General features: G+C 58.2%; 1 protein-coding gene across 3 annotated transcripts in view; it reads right to left on the bottom strand.

The window, feature by feature from the left end:
* The window catches only part of BSN (bassoon presynaptic cytomatrix protein), a 96,495-nt gene continuing 74,361 nt past the window's right edge, over window positions 2,090–24,223 (bottom strand). For 2 of the 3 annotated variants that reach the window (XM_021068761.1, XM_021068763.1), the window contains 9 exons: window positions 22,724–23,212; window positions 15,613–22,284; window positions 11,355–13,428; window positions 10,238–11,046; window positions 10,005–10,104; window positions 9,340–9,471; window positions 9,026–9,080; window positions 8,547–8,639; window positions 2,090–6,012 (listed from right to left, as the gene is read on the bottom strand). In XM_021068761.1, the coding sequence (XP_020924420.1) occupies window positions 9,040–9,080; window positions 9,340–9,471; window positions 10,005–10,104; window positions 10,238–11,046; window positions 11,355–13,428; window positions 15,613–22,284; window positions 22,724–23,212 (10,317 nt within the window). In that variant the 3' untranslated portion in view covers window positions 2,090–6,012; window positions 8,547–8,639; window positions 9,026–9,039. The remainder of the gene's footprint in view (window positions 6,013–8,546; window positions 8,640–9,025; window positions 9,081–9,339; window positions 9,472–10,004; window positions 10,105–10,237; window positions 11,047–11,354; window positions 13,429–15,612; window positions 22,285–22,723; window positions 23,213–24,223) is intronic. The other variant, XM_021068762.1, reaches the window with a different exon arrangement.

The following is a 24,223-nucleotide window of genomic DNA, read 5'->3' as shown; positions in this document are numbered from 1 at the left end:
GAGGAGAGGGGATGGTGCTGTGGAAACGGAATAAAGGCGCATATCTTTGGGGAGGGGCGAGGTCTGTGAGGAAAGACAGGGCCCAAGGGAGGTGGGGGGTGAGGCCTGACGGGGGTGAGCCCTAAGCATTCGGGGGGCGGGGACTGAGAGGGCGGCGGAGGACCGAAGGCTCTGCAGAGAGGCGGTGCGGCCGGGCGGGGCTGAGCCTAGCCCGGGTGAAGTCCAGAAAAGGAGAGGTGAGGAATGGGGCCTGAGCTGAAGCCAGATCGAAGCTATCTCCAGCAGGGATCTCCCGCAGCCAGGAACTGACTGTTGGGTCCTCCTGGTCCATTAGAAGGCAGACATTCACCAGGAGGTGCCAGGCCCTGCTCTGGAGGGGCTCCCAGGCCAATGAGAAAGGACAGAGGTGCGCTCCTGACATAGCTCGCAGAGTTCTAGGGTGTTGGGCAACGAAAGGCGGGTGCCAAATTCGCAGGGTGTTGCCTGGTTTTATCAGCCACCGCGCCTACCTCTTAAGCTATCTGCTCCTGCAGCCCTCACCCACCCGCTCAGTGGCACTTTGCTGGGGATCATGAACTGGTGGGCCTCTGTCTGCCTTCCCAGGCCTCAGGCCAAGCTCTTGAGTGCAAAGGGCCTGGTGGGGTCAGGCTCCACCCAGAACCAGAGCACTTCCTGTGGAAAGAAAAACCTGGACAGGCAGGTTCCCTCAGGACAGCAGTACTGGGCTGGGCTTATGATGGCTCAAGAGGGCAGGAGAGGCTGGCCAGCTGTCAGGCCAGCAGCGATGTCCCCTCTTCCATATACCTTGCACCTGGATGGTCTTCCACACCTCAGGGGCCTGGCTCCCTGCGCCCTGCTTTGCTTTTGACTGAGATTGGCCTGCAGCTTCCCCTTCCCCATCAACCACGTCGGGCTAGTTAAGTAAAAACAGTTTCCACTTTCTGGGGCCACCTGCATTTGTGAGCATCCAGTGTGTGCAGGACTGTTAAGGCCAGAACTGGGAGCAGATAGAGTTGCCCCAGCCACCAACCTGGGTGGAAAGTTGGAAATTAGGATGTTCATTACAGTTGTTGTTTATAACAGGAAAACTGGGAACACGGTGCCTGTCCTTGAGAACATGTGCAGTAGACTGGCTGTAAATTCACGGTGCAGCCCTCTGGAGCCCAGGCACTGGAGGATGAACATTTAAATATCTGGAATGAATGGTTAGAGATAAACAAAAGATGTTGTACTACTTTTCCTCTTTTTTGGGGGGGGTCTTTTTAGGGTTGCACCCACAGCATATGAAGGTTCCTAGGCTAGGGGTCCAACTGGAGCTACAGCTGCTGGCCTGCGACACAGGCATAGCAATGCCAGATCTGAGCTGCGTCCGCAATCTACACCACAGCTCACGGCAAAGCCAGGTCCTTAACCCACTGAGCGAGGCCAGTTATCAAACCCACGTCCTCATGGATACTAGTTGGGTTTGTCAACCGCTGAGCCACAAAGGGAAGCCCAACTTTCCGACTTTTGTTTAAAACAAGAGAAACACAAACAGGAAGGAAGGATAAACATCAAGATACTAACCTGGAGGAAGGCCAGAGATGAGGCTTCTTTTCATTTATCTGTGTTTTTAAAAATTTCAAGCAACTCTGGGTAACTTTGGTGAGGACCCATTTCTGTTCTGTGGAAGGACTAAGATTAGCAGCCATCAAGAGTTTGGGGACTGGAGTGGATACAAGGCAGTGCCTCAAGGTGTAGGGCTTGTTGGCAGCACCAGAGGGCAGCACATGCTCATTTGCCTCCTGGGAACCAGGCCTGGGAAAGCTGCTTGTGCAGCCTAGACACACGCAAGCTGTGCAGGCACCTTCCCGCGACAGTCTGCTCAGTAAGCTAACTGCTCCCTCCAGGCCCAAACATTAAACTTGCCCTGGGGCGCCTTTGTGGAGGGGCCCATTGTTTTTGGACAGATTGGTGTGAACTCAGCCCTAGCCTTGCCAGCCCGTCTGCATCTTCGCCTTTTTACTCTTTTCCCTTTAACTGTGAACAGACAGGCTCTGTTCCTCTGGCTACACCCTCCTGTTTCAGAAACCATCCCAGAGACAGTATGTAGGTTGTTTATATCAAGTCCTTTTATTCTGATACCACAGAATTACCTTGTCACAATACAGGGGGAGGGACACTGAAGTACCACGAGTTCTCACAGAGCACAGGAGGACGGCACACAATTCACAAGGTCATGTGGAGGACTTGGGTCATTGCACTTACAACTGTAAACTTGTTTGTTTGACTTTGTACAGCACTCTTCCCCCCTCAAATAAAGAAGGAGGGAAGGAAAGAAAGGGAGAGAGGAAAGAAGGGAGGCAGGGAAGGAGTGAGGGGAAAGCAAAAACAAGACATGGAAGCTAGCAGAGGAAAGGCGTTGGGCGGCCACCACTCTCCAGGGCACTGCACTTAGAGAGAAGGAGCTGATTTGATCCCAGAGGCTGAATGAGGCAGACACGCTCATACATACACACTCACACACTTGTTCACATGCATACACACAAAATTATCTCACAACTTCCATGGCTCTCCAGTTCACCCCAGTGCACATTGGCAGCAGAGCTGCTGGTACCCAGGGAGACAGAAATGTTATCTCTGAGGCCTTTCAGTTGATCAAGGCTGTCCCTCTGACCCTGTTGGAGTATACGATGATAAGTATTTACAGAATGGGGGAAGGGGTATGAGGCCAAGGGGCCAACAGGCCAGGACCATGCTGCCATGGCAAAGGATCTGCCTTGGGAAACTCCCCACAGGCTACAGAAGACAGGTCATAGTTGCTGCCACTGCTGCCCTCTTTATCATTGGCCCTGAGACCACACTCTCTTCCTAAGGACTAAGTGGATGGTGGGAAGCAGGGATGTCACTATAAATGCACTGGGCCCCAAAGAAGACAGAAGAGGTAGTGCCCTTGCTCATGACACTGGAGGAGGGGGGCTGTAGAGAAGGCCTCGACTGTATCCTAGAAGCCCCCTTGCCCATGTGGAGATGTGTTCGGTGCTCCCCAGTGCCCAAGGCACCACTGCTGGTCTCTCAGCCTCTGGCCCCCAGAGCCATAGCTGTAACTACACAAGGGCCAGGACACCTGTGGCCCAGAGGCCTGCTCCAGCCACCTTCACAAGGGGTGATGGGTACAGATGTGTTCTGTGGGTATGTTAGGAGGTGGGGAGTGGCAGATGTCAGAAATTTCAAGAGAACTTGGCCAGAAAGGAGATTAGCTGAAAAGCCAACTTTTGAGAGCCTGAAACTAGGCTTGATGGAGGCTGACCTGCTGTCATCTTCCTGCCTGTTCCCTGCTCCTGGTCCCATTCCTTGGCCTTCTGTAGGAAGGATCACTGCCTTAGTTGCTCATGTATCCAGCCACCAGGCATAATCCCCACAAAGATCTGGCCCAGGTGGTCAGAGGTGTTGGATGGTGGCCTCCCCCAGCCCTTGCACAGATGGCCTCATACGGCCCAGGCCTGATTTCTGGGATGAGGCAAGTGTTCCACTAGATGGGTAAAGCCCAAATCCAGAAGGGCAGGGCCTGGGGCCCAACACAGGGGTTTATAGCTTCCTATCTCATCCACAGCTGCCAGAGCTGGGCTAGGATCCCTCTCTGAAGGAGTTTGTAGACCTTATAGGAAAGCATGAGAAATGTGGACCCCTGAGAAATGCATAGTGCAAACCAGAGCACTCTGGAAGGAGGCCAAGCCTGGAGGGATCAGGCAGCTGCTGCCTGCCGCACTCTCAGCTCAGTTGTGGAGAAGCTGATGAGCAGTGGGATACTGAGGCTTCAGAAATGGGGGCTGGTAGGGAGTTTAGGTCCTGGGGACAGATGCAGAGAGTGTCACAATAGAACCTTCTGTAAGTTTTGTTATTAAGAAGCTTCTCAAGAAGCTCAGCTTGAAGCCACTGCCTATGTAAACACCCACTCTGATTAAAGATGACACTGTCAGCTGTCCTTGCCCTAAATGCCAAAGGTCCAGCTCTTCCTGAGAACCCTCTGGCCCCCTGGCCCCAGCCACAGAGGAGAGGTATGGAGCAGGTGCAGTCATGAGCTCGGGTCTTAGGACACGGCCAGGCCCTGCCCTTAGCCTCTCTGGCTACAGACACGGCCCAGCTCTGCCCTTGAGCAGTGCCCTGCTGGGAAGAGGCAGCCACAGCAAATCTTCCGAATGTTCACACACACACACACACACACACACACATATCCTGTGCGGAATCCCATCGGCAAGTCTCCTCCAAAGACTCCTTGGTCAGAGAAACCCACAGGGTGTGTGGGGCCTTGCACGGCCTGGCCCCCGGCCTGGCATGCTTGGGCAGCAACTCCAGCAGGTCCTCACCAGCTTGTGCAGAAGCCAGCTAGAAGCACTCCTGAAGGAGAGAGTCTGAGACAAAAACAACTCCAAGCAAGAGGGTTGAGCATTTAAAATGGATGAAATCGTGCAAAGAGGCTGCGAGCTGTGCATGCTCCACTGCGGGACAGGCGGTGGTGACTCGCCTGGCAGCAGCGAGTCCTGCCACAGGTCAAACATGCCACAGACTGAGAAGTTCACACACACGGGGGTGGGGGGAGTGGGGGCAGGGGGAGGGAGTGAGGGCTTTGATATGCGCATATCTATCCAGTTTCTCAATTGCATGTTTGCAATTAACTCCTTATACATAACATGGAATTTATTAAATATTAACAGTTGTCTTTGAGGGTTAATATTTCATTGCATAGAACGTTAGAGATGAGACTTGTGGCTGTGCCCAAGATGAAGGGAGACCCCCAAGGGAAAGGCCCGGGGGAAGAACACTGCCCAGTCCACCAGGTGGATGGACAGCACCATACTCCCCTATGCAGGGCTCTGGGCCCTTCCCTCGGCTGGCAGAAGCCCTGGTCCCTCTGCTCTGAGCACGTCCACTGGTGATGGCTTAAGAAGGACTGGAGTTGCACGGTAAACAGAGGCGGGCTGAGGGGCCTCCCTAGACCCTGCCCTGGGGTTGTGCTCTTGGTGGCCTGCTGCCCACTATTGCTTCTAAGTCAACATTCTCCCTGTGCTGAGCAGGGGCAGAGCAGAGAGGAAACCAAACCATCAGTCACAAGGTGATGGGGGAAGGGAGAGGCGAGGAGGTGAGCTGAGAGAGAAAAGAGCGGAAAGGATGGGGAGAAACAAAAGAAAAATGTTTATGAGGTATACACTTAAATCAAACTGAAATGATTAAGGCTGTTCTTGAAATCAAAAGAAATTCCCAGGTGTACAAATGAGGAGTCGGCTGGTCAAGACAATGGCGGTGCCGCTGGGATGCTCACGATGACTGAGGAGGATGGCTTTGAAGATGGTGGTGGGCGTGCTAGCACGCGGCCACCCATGGGCTGGGAGAAGCCTCAGCTGGTGCCCACGCTGCTTTTCGGTGCTATGGCCTCTTGTTTCAGTGATGAAGACAGTGTTAGGTCCTAATGTTTGTAAAGTTCTCCCAATCCCACACTAGCCACATGGACATCTGCTCCAGTGTCACCCAGAAGGCAGGGTGATGGGGGCAGGACCCTGTGGCCACAGAGGGATCCGGACCAGCTGGAATGTGAAGGAAACGGAGCCCAGGGCCCGAGCCCTCTGTCAAAGCCCCTCTCCAAGGCTGTGGAAAAACTTCTGGCATTGTGGAGGAAGGGCAGCATCCGTCAAAAACAGGCAGCGTGCACCCAAACTCTGTGTATAACGCATTGGAAGCCCGGCCAGGCCGCAGAAGGCGGCTGTGGGAAGAGCAGCAAGTCTGTCATGTGGCAGGGTCTCCAGAGAGGGTTCCTCCCACCCAGCGACGGCTATGCCTTGAAGATGGCGCCCTGAGGAGAGCAAGGTCTCTGGAAAGACAATCACAGGTTCCCCCCAGGGCCAGTGGTCCCACTTGTCAGCAGCTGCTTCACACTGGCAACTGCTGTTAGAAAACATCCTGCCCTCAAGTGAGGCCCACCTGCCACGTCCTACCGGGTGTGAGTCTTTCGGCCAAGGGTTCACCAGATTGTAGATGCTTGGAAGAGAAAAGAAGGGAGGGAGGGAAGGAAACAGGGAAAGACAGAAGGATTTTGTCAAGAACCGTGGATAGTTGCTTCCCACCCATACTCCTCCCAACTGTCTGCCATCTGCCACATGCTGACAGCCTGGCCCCTCCTCACCCATGGGAGAACCCCCCCACCCCCCGCTGCCTGCACTGAGGCTGGGGGAGATGGGTGCTTGGGTAGGTCTGAGGTCACAAAGAGAAGGTCAGGAAGAGAAAAATCAAGTTGGCCAGGAAGGGACAATTCTTTACCATAAGTTGCTGTTTGTCTCTTAAGAGTGAGGGAGGTGAGATTTTGTTTAAAATGACAAGCCTCTCCCATTGCACTTCTGAAATTGCCACAAGTAACACCAGGAGATGGACATTCACAGAAGCTCTGACCACTTGGCCCAATCATTACCCAAATGTCAGAACTTGATGGAGACTCTTTTAACTACAAAGTTAATGTCTCTGTGGCCCATGCACATCATATGGCAGGACACAGAATAAAGCTGTGCCAGTGGTTCCTTTCGCTCCCTGATGACAGGGCCCTGGCCCTACACCCAAGGTGGGTCCTGCCATGGACATGGTCCATGGGCTGCCTCGCCTTCCCTACCCTTTAGCACAGCTTCTGATATCACATCTGTTCCCAGCAACTTGGGAGAAAACATCCGGCTGAGCGGGAAAGCGGCAGGGAGCCGCCGTCATGGGGTGAAGACAGGAAGAACACTGGGGTGCTGCACTGTGGCTACCGTAATTAGAAAAAATTCCAGACTCAGAGTTCCCATTGTGGCACAGTGGAAATGAATCCAACTAGTAACCACGAGGTGGCGTGATCGATCCCTGGCCTCACTCAGTTGGTTAAGGATCTGGTGTTGCTGTGAGCTTTGGTGTAGGTTGCAGAAGCGGCTCAGATCCTGCATTGCTCTGGCTGTAGGGTGGGCCAGCAACTGTAGCTCCAATTCAACCCCTAGCCTGGGAACTTCCATATGCTGCAGGTGCGGCCCTAAAAAGCAAAAAAGAAAGAAAGAAAGAAAAAAAGAAAGAAAGAAAGAAGGAAGGAAGGAAGGAAAGAAAAAGAAAAAAGAAAGAAAGAAAGAAAGAAAGAAAGAAAGAAAGAAAGAAAGAAAGAAAGAACGAACGAATGAACGAACGAAAGAAAGATCCCAGTTTCTTTATTTTGGCCTACAAAGCCCATCCCGACTGCCTCCCGCCCCCTCCCATCTCACTCCGGACCATCTCTCCTCTCTGTGGCTCTGACTGTGCTGGCCTTCTGCCTGTCCCTGAGGCCTACATGTCTCATCAGAGACTCCACTGGTGCTGTTCCCTCACCAGGGCACATGCCACAGCAGCCTCTTCTCATCCCTTGAGCCTTACCTGGCACTGACCACTTTCTCTAGAGCAGACATCTCTGTGCCATAATCCTGCTTCACTGGCTTCAGAACACTTACCACCTTCAGAAATCACCTTTCAATCTAATTTTTTAAACTCATTTATTCTCTTCCCCTCTCAGTGTACTGTCAGCTTCAGAGGGCAAGGGCTTGTTTACTGCTGGATCCCTAGCACCTGGATCAGGACCTGGCACCTACCTAGGGCCTGACAAACACTTGTTGAATAAATGAATAAATGGATGGGAAAATGGACCTTTCCAGTCTCCATGCTGGTCCTCCAGAGACAGGTGGCCCTTTCGACACTACACGCAGCTTCTCCCCAGAAGCAAGCCAGGCCTGGGCAAAGGACCCTGAGAACCCCAGTGCCCCCCTGGTGATTTGCTTGCTGAGTGCCCAGCCCTGCGACACAGCACATCTGCCCGCCGTGAGAAGTGCTCAAACCTCTGTATTCTTAACCCTAGAAGTGGCAAAGGAGGGGAAGGAGGAGGGCTATGTGCAGAGCAGTGCCAATAGCCAGGCTACACTCCCCGACATCCTGCATGCTGGACTACTTCCTCCTTCCCCTCCAGAGGCAGGGCCAGGGACAGAGGAGGCTCTCGGCAGAGGCTTCTGATCCTGCTTTGGCCACTGAAGCCCAGACAGAGCCAGGCCTTCCATCCTGAGGCCCTTCCACCCTCTGGCTGAGCTGACCTGGTCTGGAGCTGAGACTCCTGTCCAAGTGACCTCCCTTTCCTCTCTGTCCCTTTCCTGTCTGCTTTTCCACTTGTTCTACTTTTCCATCTTGCCATGTCTTGAGCTCAGCCTATGAAGCCAATAGGATCCTGACGTCACACCAAGGGCTCCTAAGTTCTTCAGGGTTTGGGGACTCTGGCCTTAACTGAACATCTGGAGCAAAGTTACCAACACCGGGCCTCAGGGATGGGGCTTTGGAATCAGTGCCCAGGTTGTGCGGCATGGGCGGCTTCATCCCAGCCAGCTCAAATGTCTCTGCCTCCCAGATGGCTGCTGGGCCCAGCCTAGCGGAAGGAAGCCCACCACGCCCCTCCTAGTTTACACTGGTAGGAAGTGGGTTGGTCTGGTCAGCCAGACCTTGGCCTTTCAGCCCCCTTCCTATGCCTTACCCATACCGATACTCACTGTTATACGCAGAGTCCAGAGCTGTGCCCAGGCCTCTGACTCCAGAGATTTTTCCACAGCAATGATATCATCTCCCTTCATTTCTTCAAGAGCCTGTGGAGAATGCGCAGAGGAAGGCTGGGAGGAGCTGTATCCCAGGAGCCCCGCCTACAGCCTAATGTCAGCTCGAAGATATGAAAGCCCCATGCGGGGGTGGGGAGTAAGGGGTGGGGGAGAAGAACAAGGGGACTTTGGCCCTGCCCTCCCTTTAAGGCTTGGGACCTCTACTGAGTTGGCCCTATGTTGGGACCTCTGTGCACAGAGTCCTTCCTTTTCCTCTTCCTCTTCCCACACTCACGGGGAGGACACTGAAGCTCTGGCCACATGACCAGCTACTAAAGACCACGCTCCTTTCAGAAGACTGTGCAGGACTTACAGCCCCAACACAAGCACCTCAGGCCTTTCCCAGGGGAAGATGGGTACAGACAGCTCATACTCACCCTACAGGGCATGGTCACCAGAAGGAGGAGAATTTTTTGCCAAAAGCAGACACAGCTGTGACACAGAAAAAGGAGAGAGGTGTCGGGAAATTGGGCTAGACTCCCTCCTAGTCAGGGCCACTTGGCATAGTGAAGCCAAGCTCAGCCCAAGGGGCAGGGTCCACCCAGAGAACCACTAGATGGCAGCAGGTAGGCCCTTGGGCTGGCCTGTGCCTGGGTGACTGAGCCTGGAACCATTCCCCAGACCCGACCTCTGCCTGGGTAGGGCCCCTGAGTAGTCGCCCACCACGCACCTGGCTGTGGCCAGTGCATACCTTCCGTCAGCTTGCCAGCCTGCTCTGCTGCCCCACCAGGGAGGATCTTGGAGAGCACACTCTCCCCATCGGCACCTGGCTGGCCAGCAGGAGCCCCTGGGTTCCCTCCAAGCTTGGCTCCAGCCTTCACGCCTAGGGGGAAAGAAAGTGCCATCCTGAGCTGTGCTTGGCCTGGCTCTTCAGGGTCTGAGTGGGAGAGTACCCTCTGAGGTGGAGGGTGAGGAGGAAGATATAGGAATAAAGAGAGGAAGATAAGAACTGGAAGAAGAGGGGTAGGAGGAAGCAGAAAAAAAGGAAGTTGAGGAAGATAAAGGAGAAAGGGAGGAAAAGGCAGAGGAAGATGAGAAGGAAGATAAGAGGAGGGATAGGGGAAGGAAGGAGAGAGTAAGAAGCCATTGTCCTGACCCCTGACTCTGTGCTCACCAGCCCCTTAGAGGTGCCCTGACCAGAGGTGCCTGGGTCCTAAAGCCCCGCTGTTGGTGGCCCCACTGCTTCACCCTAACCTCAGCCTCATTTCTGCTCAGGTGGCCTGCTGTCCACTGGGTACCTTCTCAGGGAACAGTGAGGGCACAAGGTGCAGGGGAGCTCAGGGTGCCAGTGAGCACAGGGAAAGGGCAGCCCAGGTACTCTAGGTCATAACCAAGGGCGCCCAAGGGCAGGCTCACCTGCAGGTCCAGGTCCTGGTGGTGGCTGGGCATGAGGAGCCCTCCCCTGCTGGGGTGCTTTGGCGGTCCCTTTAGAGCCATTCACCTGCTCTGCCCGTGGCTGCAACACAGAACCCAGCTGAGCTACCACCAGTCAACTCTCTGCCCAGGTCCAGCCTGGAACCAAGGGGCTGTCCAGGCTGCAGTCCCACCATCTACCTTAGGAAAAATCCATGCACTGGAGCCCTACTTACTGGTCCTGCTGGCTGGGGGCCTGTAGCCGTCGAGGGTCCTGGCTGTGGCTTCCCTACTGGCTGGCTAGCAGCAGGTGCCAGACCCCGGGAAGCTGGCTGGCCCTGCTGCTGCAGCCGAGCCTGCGACAGGGCCTGCTGTGGGGGCTGTGGCCCCAGACCTTGCTGCTGCTGCTGCTGCTGCTGCTGTTGCTGCTGTGTCTGTGGCTGGCGTGATGCTGTTGCTGAGGGCATCTGCCTGGAGGGAGGTGGCTGTGACTGCTGTGGCCCTGGAGCTGCCTGCCGACCTTGTGGCTGCGGCTGGGGTTCTGGCTTTGGCTGCAGTGTGGTGGGCCCTGAGTGGGCCTGCCGGGAGCCCTTCTTGCTCTCAGAGGCCTGATGGTACGCTGACAGAACACGCGATGGCTGTGAGTACTCAGTGGAGCTGGGATACACAGGCTGACCCTTCTTCTGCATGGCAGGGCCAGGGCTGGGTTGAGAGTGAGGCCGGGCCTCGTGGCGACCCACGTCCCGAACATGTGGTTTGGCAGCACGCCGGCCTGGCTCCTCACCAGCATGGCGGCCTGAGTGCCGCCCGTGGTCACCGTGATGCCGGTGTTCCTTGGCTGAGGCATGGCGGCCTGGGCCACCCTCATCGTGTGGCCATGGGCCCTCCTCGGGGGGCTCATCGTAGTCGTGGTAGCTGTGCCTGGCAGGGCCGCGCTTCTGGGAGGAGGAGGAGACTGCGTGGCCCCCGTGGTGCCTGAACCGGTCAGAGCGGGCATCCCGGGGCTTATCAAACCAGTCTGTCTCCTCCTGGCCCAGGTGATACGCTTCAGAGACCAAAAACAGAACACCATCAACCCCCAGGCTGGCCGCAGGGGAAGGCCCAGCTGAAGCCATGCAAGGAAAACAGAGAGTGGGCGCCACAGCCACAAGCATAACGCTAGGCCCCCAGCCCCCCTCCCACAACTGAGGCCAGGGTGAGGGTGGAGCAGGCAGGAAGGGCAGCCTGCAGCAAGGCCCCCTGGATGAGACACCAGGCCAGGACCCACTGGGACATCTCAGGGCCCAGGGCCCCATGGGCAGGCAGCCCCCCAGGTGCTGAGGATCCGCAGAAATCACCCCCGGCTGCCATTACCTTCACTGTCGGAAACTACGCAGTGGGAATCATCCAGGATGTAGCCCTCCTCACGCTTATATGCGTGGGCCCGTGGTCCATCCTTGACATGCTCCTGGACGTCAGGCATGGAGTGGCTGGAGCAGAACTGCGGGCACGTATCCCCAGGGGGAAGGGTGCCCCCTGCAGGGCGGGGTCGCCCCAAGGGGCTGACGGGGCTCTCCTCTTCGGAGGCCTGGCTCCGCATGGGGGGCCGGGGCCGGCCATGGGCCATGCTCAGAGACGAGGGCTTGGGGCCCACTTTTTGAAGCCGCTCCACAGCCTCCCGTTCTCGCTCGAACCCCTTGCCCCGGCTGAAGTCATGGCTGGACAGCTTCTCCCCACCATATGCAGATGCCACCCGGGCCCGGCTGCTCCCACCGTACATACGGTCATCTTCCTCCATTGGATCCCGGCTGGACATCCCGTAGTACCTCTGCTGCTCACACACATTCTTCTTGAGCCCATAGGTGATTTCATCCTGGAACTTCCTGCTCCGAGAGGCCAGGCTGCTGCTGACAGCAGGGGAGGGGGAGGAGGCCAGGTCTGACTCCACATCCTTGGCCTCTTCGATGGGTGAGAACTTGGAGATCTTTTGCTCCATACCCTGCTTCCGGTGCTTGCTGCGCTTTGAAGAGACAGCAGCCGGGGCCAGGCTCTTGGAGGGATGCTTGGGTCCCACAGGGCCTGGACTATACTTCTCTGCTCGAGCCCCATGTCTGTAGTCACTGTCACTGTAATAGTGGGTGCTGGCTGATCGGCCATTGCTCTCTACATTCCGGTGATGGCCGCTCTTTCCACGGGGGTCGTAAGAGTCCTCCTCGGATTCCTCCTCTCCTCTGGCATAGCAGCAGGGCAGTGCAGGTCCCTCAAGGACACCAGGTTCTCCTGGCTCTTTCCCTGGATGCCTACTGCTGCTCGGCCCCAGGTGCTCCAATCGCTGGCTGTCAGGGGCAGTGGAGGCACTGTCCTTGGTCAGCTCACTGATGTCGTCGATCATCACATAGTTCCGGGGGACATTCTGCTCCAGGCTGGCGTAGTGTGAGTCAGAGGGGTAGGTGGGGGCTGGGCTCAGGCTCACACTGCTACGGTCACTAGCCCGCGGCAGCTCCGGGGCCTTGCCTTGTTCATAGCTGCTGCTTACCGCTGGGCTGCTGTAGCTGGTTTCAGATGCGGCCGAAGACATGGCCATGACAGGGCTGGCGATCACCTCATAGTTGGTGGGCACCTTCTGCTCCAACTCGGCTAGTGAAGTCTGGCGTGGCTTCTGGTGGGGGGCACAGCTGTCAGCCGGGACAGGGAAAAGGGTGCTCTGTGTGGTTGGCATGGGTGTTTGGACTGCATAATGGCCTGTGGGCCGGAAAGCCTGCTGATTTGGCAGGCCGGGCTCGGCAGGGTAACTGGTGCCAGGAGGAAAGGCAGGTGCTGGGTACGTGCTGGGGCCAGGGTAGGTGGGTGCTTGGTGGGCTGGGAATCCGTTCTGAGTTGGTCCACTGCTGCCTACAGCATACTGCGGTGCTGGAGGTGGAAACCGGGGCTGCTGGAAAGCAGTGGGGCCGGAGGGGGTGGCAGGAGCAGCAGCGGTGACAGGGAAGTCAGCATATTGGCCAGCCGGAGTGGCACAGCCCTGTAGCCGCAGCTGGTTGAGCTCGCTGTCTGACAGGTAGTCTCGATGCTCACCAAGACCACGCAAGGGTGGGTAGTCACGGCCACCTCGGTCTTTGGCCAAAGACTCTTTGCGCTGGGTGATGCCCAGCTCCAGGTACTTGAGCTTGGCGTCGATCTCCTTCTCCTCCTCATCCAGCTCTGCCTGCTTCTTGCGCAGCTTGGTGGACTCATGCTCCACCAGCCGCAGGTCCCGGTCCAGCTCCCGGAGCAGGCTGGCCTTGGTGGCAGGGACAGCGGTGGGCCCCACCAGCCCACGCTGCAGCAGGCTGGCCGCGTACAGCTGTGGGGGAGCCTGGCCAGCCAGGGGCAGGTGAGCCTCCTCTGGAGGGGGGCTGGGCAGTGTCCGCTTCACCTTGCGGACCAGGCCGTTGGGTGGCAGCGCCGACACCTGAGACAGAGGGAAGGGCGGGCAGCACTGAGACGCACGGTGTGGGTGGCTTGGCGGGGCACAAGGTAGAAGAGCACTGGCCTGGGCCAGGGAAGGGGCCGGGCTGATTCCTGGGGCAGCCTCAAGGCCTTCCCTGCCCACCCACTGGCCTTGGAGGGAGGGTCTATGATCATCTTACAGGCCTTCTTCCCAGAGCCCAGGGCAGTGGGAGGGGAGGGAAGGAACAGACGGCACTTGGTGTTGGCATCTAGTACTGGCCTGGCACACAGTGGCCCTTAGAACCCCTGTGCATCTCCAATGGGCTTGCCACCCTCCGCCTTCCGCTGAGTGTCCTGAGTTGAGCAAAGTACAGGCCTGGCTCTGGGTTTGGATCCTGGCATCTGGCAGGGGTTCCCTAGAGGATCATGGGAAGGGTTGCGTGCTGATTGGATGTCTGCTGCTAAAGGCTCTGAGTCTTTTTCTGCCTCCTGGCCTCCTCTTCTCCAAAGTGATATGCAACTTGGCCACCTGTCCACTCTCTTCCTCCTGCCCTGTACCACCCTCTGCCCAGCTGTGCTCTCGGTCTGGCCCCAGCTCCCTCCACATCCCTGTCAGCCCAATGCTCTTTCCAGCCCTGTCTCTGGCTACCTGGCTTCCTGGTCGGGAGTCCCTAACATGCCCTCATAGGGCCCTCCTCACCTGTCCAACGTCCACATTGCCTCGAGGTCCACCTTGCCAGGAGGTTTGCCCTGGGTCCTCCTTTTGTCTCTAGCACCTAAGCCTGCCAGAAAGCCCCAAGCTTCTGGCTTTTATGGACCACTCAAATACCCCAAATACATGGGGTGGGGGGACTGGGGGCATTGGGCTTCTTATATTTTACCTTGCCAAGCAACTAAATTAAAAACCTCCCACCTACTCTCACCATATGTCATAAAGGAAATGATAATGTGCCCCCAACCTCAGGATGACGGGTGACCTTTGATGGAATGGAATAAATTTCCCTCCTTGAACTTCTTATTCTGCTGTCCATCTTTTGTTGTTGTGGTTGCACACCATGAGTGCCCATCCTGGCGTGGCCCCCCATGGCCAGCCCATGGGACCTCTGTGTCGACCCTGGCTTGGAGTCAAGACCACCTGCCTCTCTAACCTGTACTCCCTGCCAGTCTAGACTTCTGACCCCACCTCCTCCACCCACTCTGGCCTGCAGACCCCAGGGTGCTCCCCTACCCAACACTCACCTCCACAAGCCCCCACCCGAGGCCCCACCTTCTCTCTGCATCACACCCAGAAAACCAGTAAATATATCTCGCAATGCCTCTGGCTCCTACAAGCTCTCTCCAGGGCTACTGTATAGTCTTTTCCTTTAGTTCATCTGCCTACATTCTGTGCAGGAAGCTTTCTAATAATGTACTCATCTTGGCCTATTTTACTCGCCTGAAACATCCAGAAGTTCCAAGAGCCTCTAAGAAAAGCCTACCCCTAGCCTGGTGCTGAAAGTCCTTGGCATCAGGCTCTTGCAACCCCAATCTTCCCACCAGGGCAGGCCACTTCTCACAGTCCCACGACATGGTTGGCAACTAAAGCCACAGACAAGGGTAAGTTTATGCTCTAGGAGCCCTATCTATGGGAGCAGACGGGTGTGGAAACAGCTTTGCTGAGGGCCAGATAAGGATAGGAGACAAGATGAGGCAGAGCACACTGCAGCTCATTAGGATGGGCCATGAATGACAGTCCAAGAGGCTTGGGCTTCCTGTGGGGCAATGGAAGCCAGGCCAGGGCTGGGGACTGGGGAGCAGCCCAGCCAGGTGCATGTTTCTGATTTTCTGAGGAAACATTCACAGGAGAGTTTTGGAGTAGGAGGGGCCCAGAGTGGAGGGGAGGGCTGAGGAGGCCTGAAGAGGGAGGTAGCAGGGACTGGACTATGTATGGCCGTGAAGAGGCAGTGTTAAGGAGAGGCTGAAGTTTCTAGCAGGGTCTGGATCGCTGCCGGGCCCATGAATGAGTATGTTTTGCCCAGGATGTCCTTGCTGGGCTATGGGCTCCAGCAGAGGTGCATGGAGAAAGGTCAGTTCCTCAACTCCTAGCTCTGGGCCTCTGGAGCTGGAGGTGACTCCACCCCCACCCCAGGAGAAGCCCCTCCCTGTGGGGCCCCCCAGGCTAGGCAGAGACCCCTGTCCCACCCTGGACCAGCCCCTGTGCCCATACCTGGCTACCCAGTCCCCCCTGGTGCTGGTAGAGGGAGAACCTCTCTTTGGCGGACTCCTCGGCGGTGGGGCTGAGGGGCTTAGGGTCAGACAGGGATCGCTGCAGGGTCTTCATGGGGCGCGGCAGCGTCTGCTGGCGGAGAGCGCTGTCAGCCGTGAAGTGCTTCTGGGGACTCACGTGAGCCTTGTTCAGCCTCTCACTGGAAGCAAAGGAGGTGTCCAGGAGCCGGTGTGGGGACAGGGGTGAGACTGGTGAGTAGAGGACCTGGGGGGACTTGGGAGGCTGGCGGCTCACAAGCTGTGAGAGCGACTCCGGGGGCAGGTGCGCCTGGTATCCAATCTCCAAGGGATCCGGCTTCTTTTTTTCGAATCTGCCCAGGGGCCCTGGAGTGACGATCTGGATGCCAGGCAGGTAGGGGCTGATAGCAGTTGGCCCTACAAGCTGTGACCCGGGCACACCCTGGGCCTGCCCATCTGGCTCTGTCTGGCAGGCCAGGCTCTCCCCGTGCCCAGTCTTCTCTGGCGCCGAGATGTATCTGATGATCTCCACCTTAGGGTCGGTGGCAGCTGTGATGTGGATAGCAGGGGAGACTCTGGGCAGCTGGTCAGGCTCCGTTTGCACAGAGCAGTCACTGATGGTCTGGATGCCCACGCTGCTCATGGCCCTCATGGTGGGGGTGGCAGTGGATGATGAGGCGGTAGCGTCGTGCTTGCTGTCGGAGCTGGAGTCTGAGTGGCGGGAAAGACGGGACCTGCGTCGGCGCACCGGCTGCTCCCACTCGGCACTGTCCTCGTCATCCGTCTGCACGCTGCAGTCAGCACTCCGGCGGGCCCGGCGGCGCCGGGGGGTCAGGACATAGCGACCCTCCCCATCCTCGTCATCTGTCTGCACGCTGCTGTCTGCAATCCTCTTGACCACACAGGGCTCAGGCCCTGACTCTTGCTCGCACACATCCCTCAGGCGTGGCATGGAGTGTCGCTTCTTGATGCTGCTTCGGCCTGCCTCCCACTGCTCCTCAGTCTGCAGTGACATGTCTGAGGCAGAGCTGGGGAGACCCCGGTGCAGCACAGCCTCACGAGGCTGCCCAGGCCCCTCAGGCCCAGCCACAGCAATGAAGGCTGTGTGAGTCAGTGGTGGCCAGTATTGGCCATTCTGAGCCAGCTCTGTGGCAGCCGGGGGAGGCCCTCGACTGGGTGCCTCACAGGCCACAGGGAAGGGAGCCTTTTGCCGCTGCTTCTGTTCCTCTAGCTGCTGCTGCAGCTGCTGCTGCAGCTGCTGGATCTGCTCCAGCTGTAGACGCTGCTGAGCTAGCTGCTCCCGTTGCAGGGCAAACTGAGCCTGACGTTCCTCCTGCTGCTGCTGCAGCACGTGGTGCTTGATGGTCTGCAGCTCCTGCAACTCCCGCTGCACTAGCAGCTGCTCTTCCTCTCGGTGTCTCTGCAGCTCTACACGCTCCCGCTCCAGCTCCTCCTGCAGCCGCAGCTGCCGCAGCTTTTCCAGCTCCACCCGTTCTCGCTCCAGCTGGAGCAGTTGCTCCTGCTGTTTCCGCTGCCTCTCCTCCTGTGACACTTCCTCCTTCTCTAGCCCTGGCCGGCTTAGGGCCCCACCACCACCCCCAGAAGCAGCATCTACAGGCGGCTTCTGGCCAGCTAGTGGGGCTGGGACTGGGGCTGGGGCTGGGGCTGCCATAGCCTCCTTGACAGCAGCAGGGGTGGCTGTGGAAAGTGACTCCTCCCGAGCAGCCCCGGCAGGCAGCTCTGGCCTTGGTGGGCCAGCCCCTGGGGCCTTGGCAGCAGCAGGTTTCCCCAGGTAGACAGGACCCTCAGCAGGTGGAATGCTGGAAGCAGTGGGGAATCTACTTGGTACAGGATATCGGTATGGCCCTGCGGGCCCAAAAGGTACCCGGGGGGCAATCATGGGCATGCGTGTCAGGCTGGCGAGTGGCACGGCTGCGATTCCACTAGATGCATAAGGCCTGTACATGCTGCCACGCACCATGGGCCTCAGTACTGAGGCAGGCTGGGTGGTGATGGGCAGTGTTGCAGCAATTGGAGTGTTGATGGTCGAGTAGATCATGCCATCGGCTGCACGCACAGTGGCTGTGGATGGTAGCAGCTGTCTGACTGCTGTTCCTTGGCCTGCTGTAGGCCTGTACTGGGCCAGGTTCCCAGGACTTGGGTGGCCCTCTGGGAAGGTGGGGTTCCCAAGGAGGCCAGGCCTGAGGGGAGCCAGACCCTGTGGGGCACTGAGCCCAGGCTGGGGCTGGTACTGCATGAGGTCAGGGCCGCTGCCGCCACTGCCACTGCCATGACGCCCTCCATACTGGTCCATAGAGTTGAGGGCAGCACACATACGGCTGATCTCACGAGCCGTAGTGGCACTGTACTGGGCCAGGCTAGCCTCCTGGAAGCCAGCAGTATCTCCCCGTGGGCCATACCTGTGATCTGAGTAGATGTTTGACACTGAGCTGTAGCGCCGCATGGGAAGTGGGTGAGTCAAAAGGTCTGTGGGATGACGCAGATCTGTGAAGGAACCATACTGCAAGCCCTGCCCAAGGTAGCGTCCATCTGCAAAGCCTAGGCTGTAGGAGTGCTTCAGTGAGCTGAGGTCCATGGCCGAGTCTCGTCCAGGGCCCTGGAAGAGCTGCCCAATCCTGTGGGCATGGTAGTTGAGGCCAGCCTCAGCCAAATTGGTGTCAGACATGGACGAGTACAGCCTGCCAGGGAGGCCCTGTGGGTAGGGCCTCTGCTCCTCATGGGGCCCAGGGCCCCCTACCACCTGTGCCCGGTAGGTGGGGGGCTCAGGAGGCTCAGGGTCCCGGGGACCGTAGAAAGGGCTGCTGCCTTGGCCAGGTGGGGCAACATCTGCCACACTCTTCTCAGGCACGCTGGGGGTCGGGTGGAAAGTGCCTGTGCAGCTACTGCCAAAGGGGAACTTGTAGACCATGTCACAGCATGCCAGCTGGCTCTCAGGCCTCATCCCTGTCAGGTCCAGGGCACCTGCTGGCTCCTCTGGGACCAGTGTGGTCACAGTGCCTGCTGTGCCCTCTCCCATCTGCACCACCACTGTATGTGGCTTCCTGGCACTGGACAGGGTGTGTGACCGCAGCTCTGCAGGGGCAGCCCGGTGGGGTTCAGCACCAGGCTCCAGCACTGAGCCTGACTTGAGGCCAACACTCTGGGTAGCGCCCACCTGAGTGATCAAAACATCCCTTCTGGCCAGAGATGCTACCTGGTTGGGCAGGTTATACCTGGCAAATTTGGCTTCCCTGGGTCTTGCCCGGGGCCCACCACGGTATGGGGCTGTCTGGACAGCCTGCTCTACTTGCTTAACCTGGGCCAGGCACACAGGGCTACCTGCACCCTGGCCAAAGTCAAGCCGGCTCTGGAAGGGGTCTCCATAGACCACAGGCTGCTTTTGCTGAGCCATGAGCACAGATGAGGCCATGGTGATGCTTACGCTGGTGGCGGAGCTGAGAAAGGCATGGGTCTGCTCCTGGGCATTGAGGTTGATAACTAAAGGCTGCACAGCAGTCGACTGCCGTCCTGGGATTGGATCCAGAGCAAGGCCATACTTCCTTGCTTCTACGGCAAGAGAGGTCAGGTCCATGCCCTGATCGGTGAGGATGATGGGTGTGGGCTTGATGGCTGTTCGAAGGTCTACCACGGCGCTGCCAGGGGGCCTGGGGCCTGGCTCAACCCTGGACGTTCCAGGGACAGAGGAGATCCGGCACAGGGAGATGTTCTCAGCAGGGAGGGCACCCCAGCCATACAGTGCCAGGGGCCCATCTGCACCAGCACTGGATGCCCGTGGGAAGCCAGGGGGCCCTGGTGGCTCTGGGGGCAGCTGAGACACACTTGGAGGTGTTGTCTGGCTGTAGCTGTGGGTGGTGGGCTGGCTATCTGTGGGTGAGCACACTGGGGAGGTGGAGGCACTGGCATGTACCATCTTGGTCTGGCTGGAGGCATCTGATGCCAGTGTGATGACCATAAAGGGGGCCTCCTGAGAGGGCTGCTGCCATACCAGGCGAGGTGTGCTGGGTCGGTGTGGCGTTTGTGTGCCCTGAGCCACTGTGGGTGTCAGGGCGGGGGCGCCAGGGCTCCGCGGCATGTCTGAGGCAGGGGTCGGGCTTGGTGTCTGTGTAGAGAACTCTGCTGTGGCCCTTGGGCCCAGCCTGCCAGGGGAGAATGTGGGACTCTCTGTGGGAGAAGACGGGGAAAGAGGAGGGCTGGGGCCTGCAAAGTAGGAATAGCCCCGGGAAGTCTGGGGGGTGCCACTTTCTCCATCACTCACACTCAGGGGCTTCTCTCTGGAAGCCCAGCCACTCATAGCAGGGCTGCTGAGGGCCTGGGGTAGCTCCTCAGTTTGAGACCCATAGTTTGCAGTGGTTGGGCTCTGTCCATAGCTGTGGCCTGTGGAGGATGGTGAAAGGCTGCGCTCAGAGCCTGCAGGGGACGTCAGAGTCACATACCCTCGTGGCAGGCCAGCCGGACAAGGGGCCACAGCTGTGGAGGCTGGGGTCCCGGGGCCCTGGGAGAAGGATATGCCTACTTCCTTAGAGGCAGAGCTGGGGGCAGCAGGAGAGCTATGCAATTTGAGGGGGTCCTGAGACTCTTTTGCAAAATGCTGAGTAACACGGACATCAGGAATGACTCGGCCCCCACTGCTGTCTGAGGAGGTGGAGGTGGAGAAGGACACGGGGGCAGCGAGCTGGGTGGGACTGGTGCCAGGGGTAAGAGGGCCGCCATTTTGTTTCATTGGGTCCATGTACGCACTCTCGGCATTCAGAAACTGCTTCTCCTTCTTCTTATCCTCCACAAAGGCCAGGTCCTGTGAGGAGGCCTGGTGCATGCGGGCAATGCTCTGTGATGTCTGCAGGATCTCCTCGTACACGGCTGCCCCCAGGCTGGCTGACGTGTCCTCTGAGGCAGGCTGCATAGCCCTGCCATAGTCATGGTCCGGGGTATCCTGGTATTCAAAGGAACCCTGGCTCCGGGGGCCTATGGGCTGCGAGGGGCCACCCTGGGGCCCTCGGCCCCCTGCTGCCTGGCCTTGTTGCCGCTGAAGCAACTCAGCCTTCCGCATCATCTCCTCATAGGCCTCCTCAGCGCTCTTGAGGGGCCGGCCGGAACTGGGAGTGGTGGTGCTGCCCAAGGGTGTCTCGGTTGGGGAGTAGAGGGACATGAAGGTGGGCAGGTTGTACTCACTGCCCGACTTGTAGAGCCGAGTGGGGCCTCCATCCAGGGCTTCAGCCTCTGAGTCAAGGGAGGGTGAGGGCGAGTACTCGGAGCAGGAGGAACGATGTAGCTCCTCCATCTCGGCCGCCTGCCTCAGCTCCTCTGTGGGGGAGGCATCCTCAATGGGCGACAGGTTACTAGGAGGGGTCTTGGAGCGCTCACGCCGTCGCTGAGCCCGAAGTTCCTCCTTGTCACGACGGGTCTTGCGGGCAGTGCTGCGGATGCGCTGCTGTTCCACCTCCCGCATCTTCTCCTGCTCCCGCAGCAGCTCCTCCTCCTCCCGCAGCTCCTCCTCCTCTGAGGAGTCCTCGATGGTGGGCAGCAGGGGCCCGTGTGAGCGGTGCCGGGCCTTGCGCTGCTGCTTGGCTTCTTCCAGCCGCTGCCGGCGGCTGGGGCTGCTGTCGCTGTCCTCCTCTAGTGAGGACAGGGAGGTGGGAGAGGTGCCCGACGTGTAGCTGGGTGTGGAGGCTGGCAGTGTGGAGGACTGCTCCCCGCGGGAGCGGTCCTCAGGTGAGCCTGTCAGGCTCTCCATCTCCAGCTCAGGCTCCCGGTCCAGGCTGGGGTCAGGGCCTTGACCCAGGTCCAGCTCATGGCCGTAGCTGCCTGTGCTATTGAGCTCGATGGTCTTGAAGCGGCGGAGCCCGCCCTGCAGGGCCCCAGGGCCATCTGTGACCTCTGCTGGACCTCCCTCAGAAAGTAGCTCCTCATAGCCTGTGGTGGCATTGTGGGGCAGGCGCTTCTTTGTCAGTGTTCCTGGCTCTTGGCCAGGCTCAGACCTGGGCCTCTGGCCACCCTTCTGGGAGCCATGTTTGGCCAGGCCAGGCCCAGGAGTGGTGGTGTCATCCTCCTCCAGGTTGTCTTCCTCGGCACTCATCTCTAGTATCTGCCGCCGCATGAACTCCTCATCAGTCAGTTCTGCTGCCCGCGCTGGGGGCTGGGGTGGAAGAGGGGACAGGCCACCTTCACTGCTGTCCTCTACATAGTCGTGCCTCAGCTGGCTGCCAAAGTCATCTGAAGACTCAGCTGTGTCCCGTTGCTCTCTCTGGTGCCCCCACTCCAGAGAGTCTTCTTCTTCCTCCAGGATATCCTCCAGCTCCTCATCAGAGTTGAAGGCCTCGGGCATGATGGACAAGGAATGGGGCCGCCGCTTTTGCTCCTCACTACTGCTGCAGGGTGGCTTGCTCCGCTCGCCACTGGGGACCGGGCCCTGGGCCTCCAACGATGGTTGCATGCTGCTCCCCACCTTGTGGAGCTCTGAGGGGCTGGGTGGGCGTTGCCCCGATACCCCTGCACTGTCTAGCTGCTCCACCTCCTGCTGCACAACACCTGTGATCTCGCTCTGGGAGCTGGAGACACCATCAGAGGAATAGCCTGTGTCGCTGAGGCTCTGTGGGCTTCGAGACAGCTCCTGAGAGTAAGGCTTGCCCACTGGCTCCTGTAGCAGGGTGAGAAACAGATGCTGTATGTACCCCCATGGCAGACAGCTTGTGGGGGAGTCCAGCCCTCTCTGTCAATCCCAGGGCCCTGGGGAAAGGAACCTCTACCTCCCAGGGGATCAGGGTTTACCACCCACTCCAATGCTCTGGTCCTGAATTACCATGTCAAACTTCAAGCAGCCCTAGGTTCCCAATGAAAAACTTGACTAGATCTAGTAGTTGCAAACCCAAACAAAGCATCCTCCAAGCTGTCAGACACAGGATCGGCCTAGAGCTCAAAGGCTCCAGGCCCACTGGGACCTCATCTAGGCCCTGCTGTCCTCTGTGGTCCCAAAGGGCCTGTCCCAGGCCTACATCCCAGTCTCCGAGGGAACTAAGCCCTCTCTAGACTTCTAGAATCTAGAAAGCTAGGATTCCTTGAAAGTGAATGAGACCGACCTCTACCTCTCCACCCTTGGGGACTTCTGGAACAGCCCTGACAGCGGGGCTGGCAGGTTCAGTCCTCCGTACTGCAGCCTTTGCTTTAGGAGTTCCAGGGGGCAGGGGAGTCTCTGGAGGTGGCTTCGGCACAGGCTCAGCTTTAGCTGGGACTCCAATCTTCTTTTCCTGGGCATTGCTTGGGATCCTGCTGGGTTCAGAAGCCCTGAGGGGCTTGGGCAGGGGACTGGCTTTGGTGGGCAGGGGACTGGCCTTGGTGGGCAGGGGACTGGCCTTGGTGGGCAGGGGACTGGCCTTGGCAGGCGAGGGGCCTGATGGCTGGCCCAGTCCCTGTGGCCCCTTCTGCTTTGGAGGGGCTGTTCCAGTTGCACGGTGAGGGGCCCCTCCAGGGGGCTGCTGTGAGGTGAGCAGTGGCAGGGGGGTCGGCTCTCCTAGGCTGCCCTCCAGCAGCCGCTTAGTTTGGCAGTTCAGACAGAGCCACTCGGTTTTCTGTAAGGAAATGGGAGAAGAAGGGTGTGATGAAAATCACAGACACTGAAGTACTCGGAGGTTATTTCTGTGACTATTTCTGTAACCTCAAGTAGAAGGTGTTCCAAAGCATGGTAGTAAAGGCATGAGGAGAAAAAGTCTGATAGATTTGTTGCCCCCAAATAACAGATTTCCCCATCCTTCAGATGCACATACACAGAGTTAAAAAGATGAAGCCCAAAGAAGGGTCCCTTCCTTACATAGAGAGCTTTTCACTTGGCCAGAAAAGGAGGAGACCCTGGAAGGGAAAGTAGCACAAGGGTCTGGGGAAAGGAGGTTGCTCGGGGCTCACCCTCAAGGTATAAAGAGCCCCTCGAGTGGTGCAGAGTCCCCCAGGTGAGAACCCCTGTAGACCAGGAAGGCATCAGGCAGGGAGCACCTCCTGGACACATTGCCCCACCCAGCATCTTAGCTCTCAGGCCTCAGAAACTGTCCTCCATACCCAAGTAGGGCTGGGCTGGGAAGGTGCAGGCTCCTGGGGCCAGGGTAGGCTGTCTGGGAGAGGCCCTGCTTGGGGGTGGGGAGTTGGGCTGAGCAGTCCCCTCTGCTCACACCTCCTGCCCAAGTCACCTTGTCTGAGGCCAGCAAAGACCACCAGGCAGAAACCTTCCCCAGCTCCCTGAGCACTGGGCTGTTCTTCTGATGGGGACTATGTGTGCTGGCCTTTAGGCCAGGGGCCCTGCTTCCTCCAGAGCTGGGCTGGGATCAAGTACTGGACCATCAGTCCACCACTTTCAGGATCGCTCTATGCGTCAGGCTCAGTGCTGGGGGCTGGAGACACAGCCATGACTAAGACAGACACAGGCTGGCATGAGCATTCTTAGAGCTCAGAGCCCCAGAGAGGTCATTTTGAGTAAGACATGGGTATCAATGGCGAAGTTCCCACGACACCAGATAGCAAGTCAGACCCCTTAGGTCCTGCTATCTGCAGAGGGATGGAGTCTGAGCATCCCAGGCCCTGAGAAAGTGATT

The sequence above is a fragment of the Sus scrofa genome, chromosome 13 (genome assembly GCF_000003025.6).
Source record: "Sus scrofa isolate TJ Tabasco breed Duroc chromosome 13, Sscrofa11.1, whole genome shotgun sequence".
Lineage (NCBI taxonomy): Eukaryota > Metazoa > Chordata > Mammalia > Artiodactyla > Suidae > Sus > Sus scrofa.
Note: the sequence above shows the minus strand (reverse complement) of the source record. Positions and strands in the feature narration are given on the sequence as shown.